Source organism: Thermobia domestica, chromosome 9, assembly GCF_964235325.1.
Source record: "Thermobia domestica chromosome 9, izTheDome1.hap1.1, whole genome shotgun sequence".
Classification (NCBI taxonomy): domain Eukaryota; kingdom Metazoa; phylum Arthropoda; class Insecta; order Zygentoma; family Lepismatidae; genus Thermobia; species Thermobia domestica.
The window spans coordinates 185,571,568-185,590,310 of NC_137462.1; the positions used below are offsets into that span (position 1 = coordinate 185,571,568).

At 36.1% G+C, this 18,743-nt stretch overlaps 1 protein-coding gene across 2 annotated transcripts in view; it reads right to left on the reverse strand.

Annotated features, from left to right (window-relative positions):
- Window positions 1-7,204: 7,204 nt before the first annotated feature.
- Window positions 7,205-18,743, reverse strand: part of LOC145660503 (macro domain-containing protein CT2219-like) — a 73,844-nt gene continuing 62,305 nt past the window's right edge. For both annotated transcript variants that reach the window (XM_081725630.1, XM_081725629.1), the window contains exons 8-9: window positions 15,351-15,424; window positions 7,205-7,456 (exon numbers count right to left, since the gene is read on the reverse strand). In XM_081725630.1, the coding sequence (XP_081581756.1) occupies window positions 7,370-7,456; window positions 15,351-15,424 (161 nt within the window). In that variant the 3' untranslated portion in view covers window positions 7,205-7,369. The remainder of the gene's footprint in view (window positions 7,457-15,350; window positions 15,425-18,743) is intronic.

Below are 18,743 nucleotides of genomic sequence, written 5' to 3' on the forward strand. Positions count from 1 at the left end.
TATTCATTGTCTCGTTCAGGAGAAGAGTGGTTGCACTGTATGACCTGTCGGAGATCGGCTCACGCAGAATGTGCAAGAATATCAAAAGAAGACAAAGATTTATGTTTGTGAACTCTGTATGTAATTAGGTTTAGTCCAATGTGTAATTTTTATGTGTCCAATATGTAAAACTCCATTCAAGCAGTTTATTTAATTAGTCAAGGTTCATTGTTATTATGTTTATGATCATAAAATCTTTATCTACGTTAAATACAACATTGTACTTCTTAATATACAAAATTTAGAGCTTATATTGCTCAGGAGTGATGTTCAGTACAGTATCGTATGTTGCATATATTGTTCACTAAGTTTTGTATTTCACATTAAAGAACATTTTATATCTGTAACCGTAACAATTATTAGTATGCCATTTTACCCAAGTACATGCCTAAAATGGCACACTGCGTACAAAATCAGTTATTTGTCCACATCTTTATTTATGTTTACTTTTATGTCTTCAAACATGGCCTGTAAAAAGTTCAAAGACCAATACATAATTTTGTTTTAAATTCGGGCTCCATTGAATAACGGACTCTCAGAAATATCAATAACAAAAAGTGGTATGCCATTTTAGGCACAATTCCCCTGATTTGAACATCAATTCCATCAAGTTCTGAAGTTACTGAGTCACTGAGAGCTTTACGTTTCAGTTCCAAACATACACAATTTACATTTCTTAGAAGTAAAGAAATAGCAGATCAGAAAGTTGGACAGTAAAAAGTTGTTACTATATTACAGAGACTAGAAGATGAAATGAGGAGCAGCTAGGAAGACAGTAAAGTAGCAGTTATGGAACGTTTACACTTAGTCGATTTGCGTTCGATTCAGTTGAATTGACGTCACTTTCAACTTAATCGACCGTGTAAACAGGACTTCAACTTAATCGCTTGTTGATCGAAAGCGACTAATCGACTAGCAACTGAATTGAAAGACGTTCAATTTTCTGTGGTCGATTCTACTTTCTTCTGCTAGAACACCGCAAATAGTACCAATTACTTTTTGCTTGGACATCTTTAAAACTGCCAGTCGATTTCGAATCGACCAGAGGAGAGCGAGTCGACAAGCAGCATTCAATTTCGGTTGAAACAATTGAACACATCCATCGATCTGATTCGGCCTAGTTGCTTCGATTTAGTCACAAATGCAGCGAGTCGATTTAGCAGTGCGACTAAATCGACCAAGTGTAAACGCCCCATTAGCCAGCACTAACTGGTGAGGGAAATTCTCACAATCACTGACCTGATACAACTGTTTCAGTACATGCAGTATTAGGTATAAAAGCATGAAGTATAAAAATATACTTTGAGATTTCAGATTTTCATGACCAGTTGGATAAATAAAGGACTTTTTCATGGCTTTCATGACCACTAAGCAAAATATATGACTTTTTCATGACTTTCATGATTTTCATGACCAGTAGACACCCTGTATAAGAAAAGCATTCATGCAAGTACATTAGTAAACATTCAGTATGACCATGGTTATTGAAATATAAACTTTGGTGCAAAGTTCCCCATAGGTGAGGATACTTTGAACCACATACAAAAAAAGTGCGTTCAATATACGAACATAATGCTTGCTTATGTTTTCCCTCCAGTATTTATACATTTCACTTCCTACATGAAACTGCATGCAGTCTACAAATATTGATATTAGAATGATGGTACTGGTATCGGTACTTCGTACGAATTACCGATAATTGTAAAGAAAATTTTTCTGGTACCGGCACAAGAACCACATTCTGATAGTTGAGCTCATATCGCTCAAAAATGCCAACTCACGAACAGAAAAAAACGAACTGATCTGCCTTGGTTTCTCTTTATGACCAAGAATATCATCCCAGCCGTAATTAGGGGAGGATTTACGGGGTTTGGGACTTTTACGCTGAAACCCAGCCAAATTGCAGGATTTATTTTTGAAAAATTCTAATGCTAGTCATTCCTATGTGCATAAGTTTCAAACCCTCAAAATGTCTAGTGATTTCTAAAAGAACTACGCCTTTCTGAGCGAAGTTCCTCCCAAACTCTTTTTCTGGATCCACTACTGTTCGAAATTTATTTTCCAATAAGAAATCCATTCTGGCATCTAGCTCAAAAGGAAATTTACCTAAAACTAGAAGGCAGAAGGTACCGGTAGTAAAAATTTCCTATCTTAGGGGTTGCTTTGGACCGGTGCAAAGTAACCCCTATTACAGGCTGAAACCGCCTTCTCCCAGTTTTATTTTTTCTATGACTTGAAAACGTTTCACACTTCAATTTCAACTATTGCTACAAAGTCCCATTATACACGGAAGTATTCTACGAAACTGACTTACCTTGGACGGAAATTCTTGTAGGTGATATCTTTTAAATTTTCTCGGCCTTTACAGTGACTGCTTTCCACACCTCTACAAATAACGAACTCTCCGGGAAATTAGAATTCATGTTAACCGCCAACATTATAGCCAGAATACAGTTAGATGTTTTATCTTACAGTGGCAATTGAAACTTTCTCTTTACAATTTATGGTTTTACCGACAGAGAACTGTGCAACTCTTTTCATATTTTGTGTAAAGTACCCCGTCTTACGGCACTTTAATACGAGTTGTGTTAGAAAAGTAATGAGACTGATTTTGTACTAACTAAAGTTTTTATGTTTTTTAAACAAAAATGTTATCTCCTACACCGGCGGAGTAGTTGTTTCCACTCTTGGTAGCAGTGATTGGAAGTCTTCAACTGGTATGGCTTTTAACTGGTCGGTCACAGTCTTTTGAATGTTCTCCAGAGTTCCAAAATGACGTCCTTTTAGGACATGTTTCGATTTCGGGAAAAGGAAAAAGTCACAAGGACTCAAATCAGATAAACAGGGGGATTGAGGAGCAACAGTAATGCGTTCTGAGGTCAAACATTCAATCAACGCACACGTTTTTTCGGCACCATTTTGGCACAAATCTTTCGCATGTTCAAATCATCTGGCAAAATTTGATGTACGGTGAAAGTGTTTAAATTTAACTGTTCACTCATCATCCTTATTGTTAAACGACGGTCTGATCTCACAAGAGCCCTCACACGTTCAAAGCTTTCGTCAGTTTTTGCAGATGAAGGTCTCCCTGAGCGAGGTTCATCTTCAATGTGTTTTCGATCTTCCAAAAATGATTTTACCAGCGGGAAACTTGTGCTCTTGAAAAGCAATGTTCCCCATAGGCCAGTTTCAACTTTTCAAAAGTCACACTCCGGATACACCAAGTTTAACACAAAACTTTATTGCACAACGTTGCTCTAAATTCCGATGCTCCATTTCTGTAACACACAATAAAAACACAACTTTACTGATGCAGCTGTCAAAAATAATGTGTAGCTGTACGGAGTTGTAACTCTGGACTGAGGAAGTGGAAGGGATAAACAAACCGGTCTAGCACAGGTCGGTAGACACAACGTTGCCACATTGCCTGCAGTGTTGCCAGTCTCATTACTTTTCTCACACCTTATATAGCTCTCTCGGAAGTAAGATAAAGTAACGGAGACAAGAGTGCTTCTCTGCGAGGCCATTTTGCATGATTCTCTGTAGATCCTCCTGTTGCATCAGATTGAAATTTCGAAGTGCTTCTTAGCTCACGTTTTTGGAATAATCCGTCCTTCAAAACTTTGGTGTTTCACACCGGCATATAACCAAGATTTATTATTAAGCATACGTAAATGAGCGACATGGAGCAGTGGTGCTCATGACCCAGCCAGTCAGGTGTACAACACTCATTAATTTAGATCCAGTATCATCTCTCACATACGCATATACACTCTCACCAAAATGGCAGCAGTATTTTTTCAAACGCGAGTTTATACACACCTTGATGTACGCGTGCATATAAGGTATTTATAAGGTATGTAAAATATCAATCATCTAATCACTTTAACTTCATTAACTACAGTAAAGAAATTATAGTACTACAATGATAATATAAATATATTGAACACTATATTGTGTGAGTATTCAAATCTATTTTGAAATGTATTTCGAAGAACTGAACCACTTTGAAAAACCAGGGGTGGAGGCAATTGTTTTCCCCTGCGAATAACCATGCTCCTGACCATTTGAATTTATAAAACACAATAATCAGCATCTTCTATTTCTTCCTTAATATCAGGTACTGTTATGCACAAAAATAATTTAGTGACTCAAATCTGATATATAAGTCGCAGCGGATCAGGACTAACGTCATTTCACAGCTGACATTTGAAATTTGTAGATGTGAAAAGAGTTTTGGAACTCTTATAGGCAGACATAAGATACTGCGTTGTGAAAATAAGTGAATTTTCCGTAAAACTGTGCTACATTTTACAATTTTATTTCGATAAAAGAGCAAATGCTGCACAGGCCCCGTGAAGAAATTTGTGCTATTTATGGTCAAGACACGACATCACAAGCAACAGCCAAGAGATAGTTTAGTTCCTTTCGTTCTAGAAGTTTCTATGTCGAAATTGTTATCCCACTGTATGACCAATCACAGCAAAAGTGGATGAGATTCTGGCAAAACTGAGCAGACTGGCATGTAAGCAGTCACATCACCAATAACCTAAACATTCATTTATCATTTCCTCAAATCTGACCTCTTTGGACGCTTCGCAAGCTCAGCAGCGTTCGAGCTCGTACAATAAAATTCTGTGAACCATTTTTGCACCATTCCATGAGACGAAGCAGAATCTACATAATACTCCTTAATCTTTTGTTTCCTGAATAGTTCTTGCCTTCCCAAATGAACCTAAAGGGTTGAAAGTTCTAAGGATTGTTGCTTCGAATGGAAGGCGAATACTCACAAGAAACATCTATATAAATCAACAAACGAATTAGAATAAGGAAGAAATGACAGAGAAGAGGATACTTGGAAGGAAAGTTCAATAAATATGTTGTCTCTCAATATAGTTATTACGATAGGAGGTAGAAAGACGGATTAAGTGTATATGGTTTGTTATTAGGAATATGAAGTCGTGATACCACAACAACGCAAAAACATTATGCTTATGCTTTCACACCATAAAATACGAAAGGGAATCCAAAAGAAACCGGATTGAAAGAGCGCTGCCGTTCCTAGGCATAGTAGAGAGTTCTCCTGCTAGATGTGTCTAGTAGAGACCTTCCCAGCAGGGTTGGCAAAAACCATGGTTTTTATTGAAAAAAAAGCCAGTTTTTTTTGTTTAAACCCGTTTTTTTTATTTAAACCACGTTTTTTGGTTTAAATAATTTGCTCTATATATTTATATCACATATGGACAGAAATAAGTTTGTTTCGCCTTGGTGTTATTATGCAACAACCGGGTTATGTTGGAAGGGGTTACATAACGCTTAAAGCGGAATCCAACCGCTTCTTGGCTTACATCCGAGGGAAAATTTTCCTTCATTTGGACTCGAAACCGGGACTAATTGGCCACAACAGCGATACGTCTGCCGACTCACTCACGAAGGACTCCTGATAAAAATACGTTGTACTGATCTTTACATACTTGTTAATATAATTGCCAAGAGTCATTTCACGACAAAAAGATAAATAGTTGAACAAATGAAACCATTATACAGATTTACATATGGACAATTTCAAAATACTGCAGAGTACAGAAGAAGTAACTTAGTCCAAGTTAGTTTAGTACGACTTTTATTAGTCCAAGTTAAAGAAATACGACGACTTAATTGGCGTATCAGTACGAAAAGTGAATAAAGATACGAATTATTTGAGTCCACTTTGACCCATTTATACATAAATAGATATCAAAGATACTTCTGATTTCAATAAATGCCTCTCGTGCGGTTTGTATAACCCCCCTCTCCCCCCAAAAGTAGGGCATTTCGATGTATTTTTTCAATTGTAAACATTATTAGAACGAAACAATATTTAGAATTTTTCTTTGATTGCAACTGCATAATAATAATAAACAATTAAAAAATCTCATAAGAAACATTCATGAACTTATACAAAAAAAAAAAAAAAAGTTGCTTTTGTAGTATAATCTCTTTGAATAATGAATTGGGAATTTAGGTCTGAATATAATACGAATAATATGCGGGAGTGAAACGTGATAACCCACAAATGTGTGTCCATCAAGATTTTACGAACATTTTTCGTTTTTTGGTTTAAACCAGCCAACCCTGCTTCCCAGATCAGTTGGCCAAGTGGCGTCTGCGTAGGAGGTTAACGTTTGGTCGTATTATTGTTTTTCTCAACTGTTCTAGTTTGCCGCCTGCGAAAACGTTATGGCAGATTCAAAGGAACAAGGTGTGTGTTTGCTTCCTACTTAGAAAATCGGATACGAAAACTTACCAAATGCTTCAACAGGCTTTCAAGGATACTATGAACCGCACACAATTTTTTGAGTGGTTTGGGCGCTTTAAGTGCGGTGAGATGAGTGTTGAAGATCATGCTCGTTTCTCGGTGCTCTTCATCATTTCGAAACGACGAGAAGGTCGAACAAATCTGCCCCAAAATCAGCGAGGATCGTCGTTTTATGATCGATGATATTTCAAAACAGGCAAGAGTGAGTTGGAGCTTGTGCCAGCGTGAGGTTTTGCAAATGAGACATGTTGCCGCTAAGTCTGTTTCTCGCCTGCTCACACAAGATCAAATCATTCGTCTGAATTTGAGCCAGGACTTGAAAAATCAGATTGAAAGTAATCCAAACTTTTTGACAAACATGACATTTTCTGAGAATTAAACAAAATCTAAAAGGAAAATGTTTTGATGGTGTAGAGGCTGTAAAAAGAACTTCGCAGAGCGCATTGGACGATATAAAAGTTCCAGAGTTGCTTCAAACAGTGGGAAAGAAGATGGGAGAAATGAATTGCATTTAATGGAGAGTACTTTAAAGGAAACTGAAAGAATTTTGTAAAAAAATGTAATAAATTATTGTTTTAGAACGAAAGTCTGGTTTCTTTTGCGTCCTCCCTCGTAATTAAAAGTTTACGGAACGATCTCTGCGAAAACAAAAGTGTATATATATTTCGTTAACAACGAAAGTATTATACAAGGAATAGTTTAAATCAAAGTTTATCAATATGCTATCACAAGAAGTTAATAAAGAAACAATACTATTAATATTTAATACCGTTATTGTGCTCAAAGAAGTCCTTTATTATTCAAATCACTGGAACAAATACATCAAAATATTAACAACTCAAACTTAAATTATTCGTCAATTATGTGTATTTACCAAAATAAACATATAAATTTAAAAAAAAAAAAAAAAAAAAAAAAAAAACTACACAATTAATTGAGTCTAAACTACTGCCTGTTTAAGATCAATCAGTCTTCTGCATCAGATTCCTCTTCTTAATTATGAAATTAAAAAGTGAAGAGATGGTACGGTTCTTATCCAATGGGAAAGAAAAGCTGACACTGTTTGTGATAAATGTCAATATCTGTGTCCATAAACAAACAAAACACTACTCGATCCACCTGTAACAAATAAGAAATTGAAAAATTAAAAAAAGTTCGTGATAAAATTTATGTTCGAACCATTGCCTGACAAGTGACAAACTTTCTAACGGACATGGAACCTGATATTAATACTAACATAATCACTTATTCTAATATGAAATATTTCGTAAGGTATAAATTCAACTCCTTTCTGGGGCTATGATTGGACACAAAGGTAAGGAGAGCGCAAAACTCATACAAGAAAGAAAAGTAACAGGAGTTTTAGCTGAGAATATTTTTCAAAGATAAGACTACAAAACTTAAAAGCAAAGATGTCACTGTATCAAATTAACACTTCTAGGTTTAAACGGGAAACAAATTCCACAATATATATATATATTTTTAAATACATATATATTAATCGATGAATCTTATTAAGCTAAACAAATGATGTCCACGGGTGTAGAACCTTATTCGTAGTTTTCAAGAAAATGGAGAAAACGAACATCTTTGTAATCCTAAAAATTAATGGTGTATGAGAACCATGTCACTTATTAAGGTGAAACTAATACTGAAATATACTGCCATTAAGCTCTTCACTGTAATACCAACAACATACCAGTACATAGTATGGTTAATGAGATAGAGCCTAAAACTATAATTAATCTTAAAAATTTTAATTTCTGTTTAACTTAAATATTATTCAAATATAAGACATATATGTCAGTCGATATATCATATCGGGCTGAACAAGACACGAGGGGGTATCGGAAAATTTTAATTATCCCCACAAAACTATGGAGTGATTTTGATGTAATTTAGCTTGTGTCAACATTAGACCTTACATCTATGATTTAATTAAAATTATTCATCTATGTTATTTACTTTCTTTACAGCTGGCTAGATGACCCTATTACAATGATCTATTTTTCTGCTACCGTTTCAGAAGCTGAACAGCCAGTCACTGACTTGTAAATGAGATGTGGCATACCATGATGCTACCATACTGCGAAGACCATCCACTAGCGGATCTGGGTTTATTTCTCTTCAATACACTGCTACAACTCTCGCATTAATGTTTGTAGGATCATACCCCAAAGCAAAAATGTCGCAGCTTCTTGATCGATTTTCAATTTCAAAGTTTAATAGTTCACGTTTATTTATTTACTAGCTGAATATACGCATTCTTCGCAATGAAAACTATGGACACTAATATCGGTCATTCTGGACTACTTTTACATATCTCGGTATCCCCCCCCCCCCCGATGACCTCCGGCCCGCCGCGGAATAGGGTGAATTTGGAAGCTAATGCGATCAGAGTTTCACCATTGATCTCAGCGACCGCGAAAACTATGAATTTGACACTAATATCGGTCATTTTCTACTACTTTTACATGGTAGACGCCCCCTGAGATCCCCCTGGTTCGAATTTTGAAAAAATCACTTCGCCTTGGTCTAGGGCCTGGACCAAGGTATCCGTGACCAAAATTTGGCAACTCTCGGTCCACTCGTCTGGTCCCCAGGCCGCACACAGAGACACACACAAACAAACTCTTTATTTTATTTATATTAGATAATGACGTGCAACTCATGTTAAATAATAGAAAAAGCTAAAGCTAAAATAAAATACAAACATGTTATGTTCCAAGTCGAAGATGCTCAATATCAGTGCCTAATTCGGCCTACATCAATCCGATAATCTATTTCTTGCCAAACTCTTTTCAACATTTCGGAGTTAATAAACTGCTTCTTGAATGTGTATTCACAGTTCAAATAAATTGTTAGGTAAGGGTGGATGATACACTTAGTTTTTAACATCACACACAAAAAGTCACACGGGGTGATATTTGGCGACTGGAAAACCAAGCAAACAGAACATGATCCTCATGACAAATTCATTCTATCCACTGATTTGATATTCTTCTGTTGAGTTTTTTCCTGACATTTCGGTGCTAATGTGGGAGTGACACGTTCTGCTGGAAAATAACATTTTTCACGTCCTCTTCCAGCTGTAGGAAAAGATACGTCTGCAGCGTGTGAAGACAGGAAAGTCTGTTTACAGTGTCCTCCAAATATACACTGCTGCTTCTTCTTTTTTTTTTTTTTTCAGGTGACTGCACAAAACACGTGTTCACTTTGGGGAAATTACGGATATGTTCTTCATAACCATGAGATTTTCCGAACCCAAATCCTCACATTTTGTTTGTTTACTTTCCCCGAAAGCTCGAAGGTAGCCTTATCACTAAATACAACTGACTTGGTGAAACTATCTCTTTCCATAAAGTTTTGCATCGCAATGCAGAACTCCTCAAGTCTCTTACCCTCGTCAGTAAGTTTCAGAATCTGCAACAATTTCAATCGGTATGGGTGAAATTTCAAACGATTTCCCAGAATCTTCCACACTGTTGCCTGCTTACTAACTAAAAACTAACTCACTCTATGGCCTATGGAACCCGGAGGTTCTATGCCGCGTTCACAAAAGCTCTCCACTGATTTCTATCCTTAGCCAACTGGATCCAGTTTTTTCTATATTTTATTCTTATTTCTGCGAGATCATCTTAACATTGTCCTCCCATCTACACCTAGGTCTTCCTAATGGTCGTTTTCCAATTGTTCTTCCAGTTTAGACTTTGAAAGCGTTCTTCCTTTTTCCATCTTGACTACATGATCTGTCGACCTGAGCCTTCTTGATTTGATGATCCTAATAATGTTTGGTACACCGTATAAATTATGTAGTTCCTCTTTACGAAGTTTCCACTATTTCCTATTCTCGTTCCTCTTGGGTCCGAATATTCGCCTCAGGATCTTGTTTCCAGATACTTTCAGTCTACGTTCTTCCTTCAGAGTAAGCGATCATGTTTCGCAGCTACACAGAACAGGCATGGTTATCAGTTTATACATTTTAAGCTTCAAATTCCTCGGCAGAATTCGCGACGACAAGAGATTTTGAACTGAATAATAACACGAATTCCCTGCTCTTAGTCGACAATTAATGTCTTCATGAACATGGTTTTGGTCTGTTAACACTGATCCTAGATATTTGAAAGTATCCACTTTATCAAAAGTATTATTTAATATTTTAACGCATTCATAATTTGCAGTATTACGATCCCGACGAACTTCCATGTATTTAGTTTTCTCTGTATTTACTTCTAAACTCATGCCCCTGCAAGCGTTTAATAAAAACTCTGAGTGTCTTTCTATTGTTCTCCTATCACCCCCTATTAAATTTACATAATCTGCATACGACATAACCTGGTAATTACCATTCAACTCTAGGCCCTGGTTGCTATCTGCTTTTCCTCATAGCGTATTCCTGGACAAAGTTGAATAATAATGGCGACAACGCATTTCCTTCTTTCAGGCCTTCTCGACGAAAAAGCTCGTGGACAAAAATTTTCCTACCCGGAGTTTACTTTGGGTTTTATTTAAACATATCTTAATTAATCTAATTAACTTTTTCGATACTTCAAATTCTGTAAAAATGTTGTGCAATGTTACTCTCCTAACCGGGTCGTAAGCCTTTCTAAAGTAAAAAAGTAATTAATTATTGCCTGCTTCAAGTTCAACTCTTTGCTTGCATGATCCGTTGATTTTTATGGTTTCTGGCCAAGTTGCACGCACATGATCAACTGTTTCTTCATCAACTCCTGGTCAACCTGTTCTCTTGTAAATACACTTACTTTCTTTAAATTGTCTGCACCACTTCCGAACTAAGGGCCCGCTTGGTGGATCTAACCCGACCTTCGTCCTGAAACTTCATTGATCACAAACTACGCACTTCACTGAACAGACTGTTTTACATTGAATTCGCGAACACAAAATGTTCTCCTATCTTCGTTTCCTGCAATCTGGATATACAGGGGTTGTTCAGTCTACCTTTGGCCAATTTCGACTTACCTAAAAATTTAGAAGAATCCATGACGCCAGGTCCGTAAGTGCTCGATGTGCTTCCCTTGGTTCCTAACAATTGCCCGACAGCGTAATTTCCACTGTAATAGGCTTCTCTGGGAGGGGAATCTTGACCCATTCCCTTTGCACAGTTTTCCAAAGTTCTTCCACAGTTGTCACATGCCGTTTTCCCAAAGCCCGCTTCAGCAATCCAAATCCACAATAGTCCATAGGACTTGCATCTGGAGATTTAACAGGTACCTCATTGAAAGGTATCACTTCTATACCACTTGCCTCCTCCGTATCTCTGTAGTATGCGAAGGACGATCGTGAGGTATGTGATGAGGCCTTGTCCATGTAAATGCGCACCAGATTGGCGTCATTTCCGTACATTGTTGGAATCTCATGCTCGTAGATCGGCTGCATGATCTGCTCCTGAAAATACTGCGAATTTATTTTGCAGTTCTTCGCTACCCTACGAATCTTCAGTTTATCTCGGGAACAGTAGCCAGTAACGACCATGAACCCTTTTGGGAAGGATTCTTTAAAGACACGGACCCACCTTCTGAAGTTCTTGGCGCCTTTCTCTCAATACATGATGGCTCTCGGTTTGCCGCAGTCGGAAAGGTAAATCCACGCTTCATCGAGCGTTACGACGTACATCCACCTTCGTTTTGCCAGATGCCGTTCGTACAGCTTGCGGGCGTTACACTTTCGTTCCTTTTGGTGGGCATCCGTGAGATGGCCACGAGCTTTCATGACTTTTACCAGCCTGAGTTCATGGTGTAACGTCCGGCTCACAGTCCCAAAGACACGTCAAGACGATTAGCCATACATCTTTGTGTTGGCGGATTTTCTTGCATTGCCATTTTGCGAAGTTTCCTCTGCATGTTGGAGGTGGCTTTGATGCATTCCCGCTTCCTAGGCAACTTCGTTGGTGAGCCAAATGGTGAAGTTTCGTTGCCCTTGTACTTTTTAATAACATTTTTTATTCTACTTAAACTGATGTTGCAACCATTCTTCTTGCACTGTTTTCTTATGACAGAAACACTAAAACGGGTGTCATAAAGAGCCGTAACATAGCCTTCCCAAAACCGGCTTAGTTTGGGTGGCATTTTGGTCACAAAGCGGATACCCACACACTTGGAAACAAATTTAACACAACACTCAACTATAACTATTTTTATACCTATAACTTTTGAGAGACGTTGTTCCCAGCCATATGCCATTGCCCTGATATTCTAATCATGTTCATATTAGACTCGAATTTCTAGTTTTTGTAAATTGCATTTGATTGGCGTGCTTTCATCACAAACATGAGTGTAGATTACACGCGAGACGCTTATTATTTTAAAAATACAACTGCCTGTTCTTTTCTGTGTTTCGTGGTTTTGTGCTAACGGTCTCGCGTTTATACTCAACTCCTCTAACTGTTTCCTCACAGTATGAAGATATTCTTCTGTCCTATATTTTGAATATGATTGATCTTTTATTCCTTCAGTCATTCATGTTAACCCGATCATCCTATTTAAAGAAAATCTTTCAAGATGCTAGTTTTTATTTGAAAGTAGTGAATTTTTGGTGAGTGGTGAATCTCTGTATGGATTCCTTGTATATTGATGTTACAAATTTTTATGAACAGGAACCTGAGATCCTTTTTGGTTTCTTTCGTGAAAGAAAACATTACGTTTATATGTTGAATAATACACCGTAATTAAGCATCTTATTGATAAGTAGTTAAACCAATCAACATACAAGAAGTTAATTCAGATAAGGTAGTATCTTTATTGGAAATGGTTGAAGACAGTGTTAAACATGAGAGATGATAATGGGACTATTCACGGCGTAGACGTCGTGCTATTGGTCCTAGAAAAACATACTGTACAAAATATTTAGGTGACGGAGCGAAGATAAAAACGCATGAAAGGTTGTACGAGTGCAACAATCCTATTGGGCGCGAATCTTCGGAGTAACAGTTGGATAGACCGAGTCAAAGTCAAACAAAGAAGAGGCGAGAAAGGAAACTGTGGCTCACTTTTGTCCAACTATCTATACTTTTGACTACATGAACATACATACATACAAAAAACTTGTAGAAACTAAATAGGTTCTCTTAAGCTTTCGAGGCAATTGTCTTGTCAGAATAGAGAAGAAAGAGAAAAGAAAAGGAAAACAAAAGCCTCTGGTCATTTGTAACATTACGAATGGCCTCGAGTCACTTATAGAAGATCATTCTCATGTCCTAAAGTCTACACTGTCAGTTCTAATAATATTATCACTTATGGATTGACAGTTTATGGCAATATTCGAATAGTTAGCAGCGAAAGCACTAACAATAATATTCTAGATACAAGTCATGATTCTTTCCCCAATAATTGAGAAAATAAACCCCACGATCACCATCACTAATACTAAGATGAAGAAGTTCTTATTTTTCGAAATATGACTGAGCAAGGTGACAGCGATTCACCGAATTTACTCGGAAATAGAATTTTATTTTGAAATAAAGTGTTGCGTAAAAGTAACCTACCAACCTTTAAGTTTCATAATATGCTCTGCACGTCATATTCGTTGTGTAAAAAATCTGCTTCTGAAACTTTAAGAGCTTTAAAATTATTAGACGAGTAGCTAACCACGGCTTCTAACTTTCCAAATAATTTATTAATAATTTATTGCCTTTCTATTTCATATCAGTCTAATCAATCAGTCTCACGTAGCTGATTATTCTTTAGGTTCAAAAATATATATTATAATTTCATAAAATTTCGTTTATCAATTATCTTTGTTGAATTAGTTAATTAGTTAGAACCTATTTTACTTACTTTTATATATTAAGTAACTTTTTCTTTACTTCACATGGAACTGGGAATAATTACAAACTATCTCCACGACATTTCTAATAATGTATTTCCTTTTTTTATTTTAGCTTTAATATCACTGGTGCACACTGTAATCATAATTCACTATTATGAAATTAATTACTAGGATATTCACTCTTAGAAATTCAAATAACATTTTCAATATTAGACAAATATATGTGGAAATACTGTAGTTACTTAAAGGACGTAAGGAACACTTGTTTCTATTTTTCACACTTACTTTCATGTCCCTGAAGCATCAACATCTGCAATATTTAAAAACTACTCGGCTGTTATTCTTCCGGCAGAAAAGATTGTTCCTATTTCTTAAATATGTTATCACTGAGATTCCTTAGATGTGTATATCTTCCGCCAAACGTATAAGAGTGTAAATAACCTGGATGACTTCGTTCTTAACAATAAAACAATAATAGCATGTTTTTGAAGTATATATATGTAAATAAATCAATATAACTGAAAAACCGTAAGTATACTTATGTCAATTATCTTTTTTTTTTTTTTTTAAAGGAGGGGAGTTTAACGTTTCAAGATCATAAACCGTGGCTAAGGAAGACGGTGATGATGATAACGAGTGAATGGCGGAATCAAGAAAATGGGAAAATCCGAAATAACCGCGCACATGGTGCTTGTCCACCACGAAGTCCATTTGGCGTCAGCTGGGATCGAAACACGGACCCCACGTACCAGTGATGAGCACTCAACCATTAATTCACCGTGACACCTTATAGATTTTTCAATACTTTTCGCAGAAGATGCACACATCCAAGGAATCTCAATAAAATATATAAATCTCAATAAAAATCAAAACCGGACGAAAGAAAGAACTCGAATAGTTTTTGAAATATTGCAGATGTTTATGCAAGAACATGAAGCAGGTGTAAAAAAAAATACATGAGAAATACTTTAAAACGACAATACACATTCTCGAATACTGAAATTTTTTCCTTTCTGGACTTGTTTTTCTCTCCAAGTATTCTATACACTAGTGTGCAGTATCTTAATAGTACAAATATTCGACACAAACTGACTCTACAATGTATGTTGTGCCATCATGAATTATGTTCCTTTTAAACAACGGTAACAGAAAATAGTAGCATGGGAACTGATTTCTTAAGTATGGATAACCACACAAGGAGTTTAAGTTGAAGAATTCGCTCACTTACTTTGTCTGGGTTAGCTTCCAAAAATTCTCTTACAGTTCGCAATGCCACACTTGCTGCCGGTTCTTGAGGGTAACCTGTAACAAAATGGACATATACATGACACAGAAAGTAAATAAAGTGTTTGCAAACATGTGAGATAATTATAGATCTTTACATCTCATCGTGTGAACTCCTTCTTGTCTTTTGCTGATAGACATTTTCACAGAGATTAATTCTGAAAAATGTGTCAACAAATTATATTCAAACTAGCAGACGTGACAACAAACTAGCAGACGTGACAATGTTCTACATAATTCTTAAAAATAATAATTAGAGACCGGATGTTCAGGCTCTAAAAATATGCAAAATAGGCACTAAAATGTAACTCAATTTAAGATACCTATTCAATGATACTAGCACCGTAACTTGAGACTTTCCTGGGAGAACAAGCATTTATATTTGTGCCTCTTAGAAAAATATTAAATTTGCCTCCCCCCTTAGAATTTAAACGTTAATAAACATTGTTATTATTTTTAAGGCCCCATTTGGTGCTTTACTGATGAAGGGTCCAGATTATATTTATACTTCATCTTCCGATAATTTATTTGTTCAGACGATGGGGCATCAACATGATCTTCAATTAGTTTTTGTTCTTTTGGAAATAGTATGTAGGTTCATTCCATGTTTTACTAGTTAAATTAAGGAAACAACATTTGACACAACTTAAAGCCTTAAAGAAATATACCTTATTTTTGGATGCCCTAAATTAGTAGACATTTTACGAAAATGGGCATAGATTACACTTCCGTTTCATGTAAGTTGGTATATATATAGTGACCCTATTCTATGATTTAGCTATACGTTCATATTTATAGGTTCATTATCTTATCAATTGGAGTAACAAAGTTTATTTTGATGTGCGCCCTTCGAACGACGTAGAGCTCAAATGAAGATAAATACCACCTGCCCCCACAAATTACGGCACTGAATGATACGCAAATACTGAAATATTGGTAGTTAGTATTAAAGTAATTTAGAAACATACTTGATTGTTGTTTGTAGAGAAAATATTTTTTTTAGACAAAGAAATATGAAATTATTTCCATGTATATTTACTAAACAATTTATTTACAGTACCTTGTCACTTCATACAGCTGTACAGAGATTCTGAGCACTTTATTACTACACACAGCAGTCCAAAGTTTTATAGCACTTTGTCACTACATAATACGCACAAGAAAGAAATGCTGGTTAAAAGAAAAGAACTCCGAGAAAACCCATAGGCATGATGTTGTCCACCACAAACTTACAAGGCTGGGATCGAGGCAGGGACTCCATTAACCAGAGGTAAGCGCTCTAACACTGAGCCATCGTTTTTGGAAGGGCTAACTTGAGTTTACTTTACACTCATACATACTGTACTTACAAACAACAAACAACTGGAAGTTTCAGAGCTGACAGTGGTGGCAATGGGGCTGAGTTCCTCCTAGCCGCCGCCTCTTAACTACGGGCCTAATTTTAGCCTACCCAGTTCGAAATTTCAGGCTACGAAACTGGTCCTCAAATCATAATTTTTTGAGTTACCAGTAATATTTACACGCGTTTTTATGGTATTACCTGACCAGGATATTAGTGCGGTTTTTCGTGGAGGGCGCTAGTGTAGTGTTTACATCAGTTTCTAGGTCAGCGCGGTGGGACAGGGGAACGGAGAGCGTCACTCTGCAGTGTATCCAACGATTTTCAAAAGTTGCAGTTTACATGTTATAAGTAGCCTAATCTGTTTCGCTTAATAAAGAACTCCATAAATTATATAGTTGTTATTGAATACAGTAATGGTTATTCCTGCAGTAATGCAGATGTATTGTGGATAATGGCATATGCATGGAAATTAGCAATTTAAGAACAAGATAGCATACATGTGAGTTTCTACCGTGTATTAAGCAGATTATATATATAAAAAAATTGATTACGTTTTATTTGATTTCATTATAAAACAGTAGAAACCTGTAAAACTCAGTAATAAGATGTAATGACTAAAATATTAATTATGGGTTGGTAGCTTAGATACTTGCGCAATATCTTGTAACTGTAAGTTTAAATCAAGTTAAGGCTCGCGATGCTTGTATTTGTTTTAATGTAGGTCTATCGGTTGACAACTAAATTATTTTCTTGAGTTGTAGCCAAGAAAGAATTCCGATACGTTTCCACTCGAGAACTGTGGAAGTTCTCTCCGTTGGTCTATTGGCTAGCGCACGTGTCTTTGTTGTACGTGGTTCTGTGAGAGCCCAACAATTAATTTTACAATGTTTCACTTTTATTAATCATCTGTCTCCTCTAGCATAAAGAGCATAATCACGGGACGTTAAACTAAAGAAATTTCATTTCATTGTTTCGATTAATGTGAACCATTTGGGGGAAAAGGAAGTGAAGAAGAAATTTTCCTTAATTTTTTAAAGGGCTACGGGATTGGATAGCTTGTCTTTCGGGATTGCCTTGTAAAACCTGATTACAATGTATCTTTCTTTTAGGATTATAATCGTAATCCAGTCTTTTGGTAAATGTGAAATAAAAGTATCGATAAAACATCAGCGTATGGGTAATGTAAGCATAAATATAATTGGTTCAATACACAATAAATTCACAACTTTTATTTATGAGTATAGAAATTCCCTTTGAACTCCCTCTGAATTTCTTTCAGACCCTAGGTCTCTTGTGACAAAGAATTAATTCTATTATCTGTTTTCATACACAATATAATTTTGAAACTTGGGAGGCTAGTGTTGTCTTTGTGTCTGTAATACGTAATCATTTGTCGATTGACTTCAGAAGACTGAGTTTAGCCCGTGAGCATAAGTTGCATATAGTTCAAACATATCAGATGTACGGTCTTGTTTAACAAATCCTGTGTGCACATATGAAATTCAAAGACAAAGGTAATCAATCGTCTTTAAACAGCTGTATTTTTATTTCAAGTGTAAGTACTAAAATGTGCTACGTAGATTTCCGGCCAATTGTTTCATCGCCGGTATCTTTGAGCAATGAGATAGCAGTGGAAGACAAACTTCGTTCTTCTAACTTGATATTTTGAAAAACTTACGCAAGTGGTTTTGTTACTTAAATACATATCTATTCACTCTAATCAACTTCAAAAGTATCACTAACTTTATAATAACATAATGAATGTAAGAGTTACCCTGAAAATGTATTTTGTATTTCTTTTTTAATATGAAATTCATTTTTTCTGAATTTCACGAGCTATAAGAAATCAATTGTCAGGCTCCCCACTTTAAATTTTACTCGCTCCCCTACCGCCTCAATGTAACATTGGGTTTATTTCTTTTAAATATTTTTTTTTTCAAAATATGGTAGAAATACTGGATTTTTAAATTACCAAACCATGCTAAATAATGACAG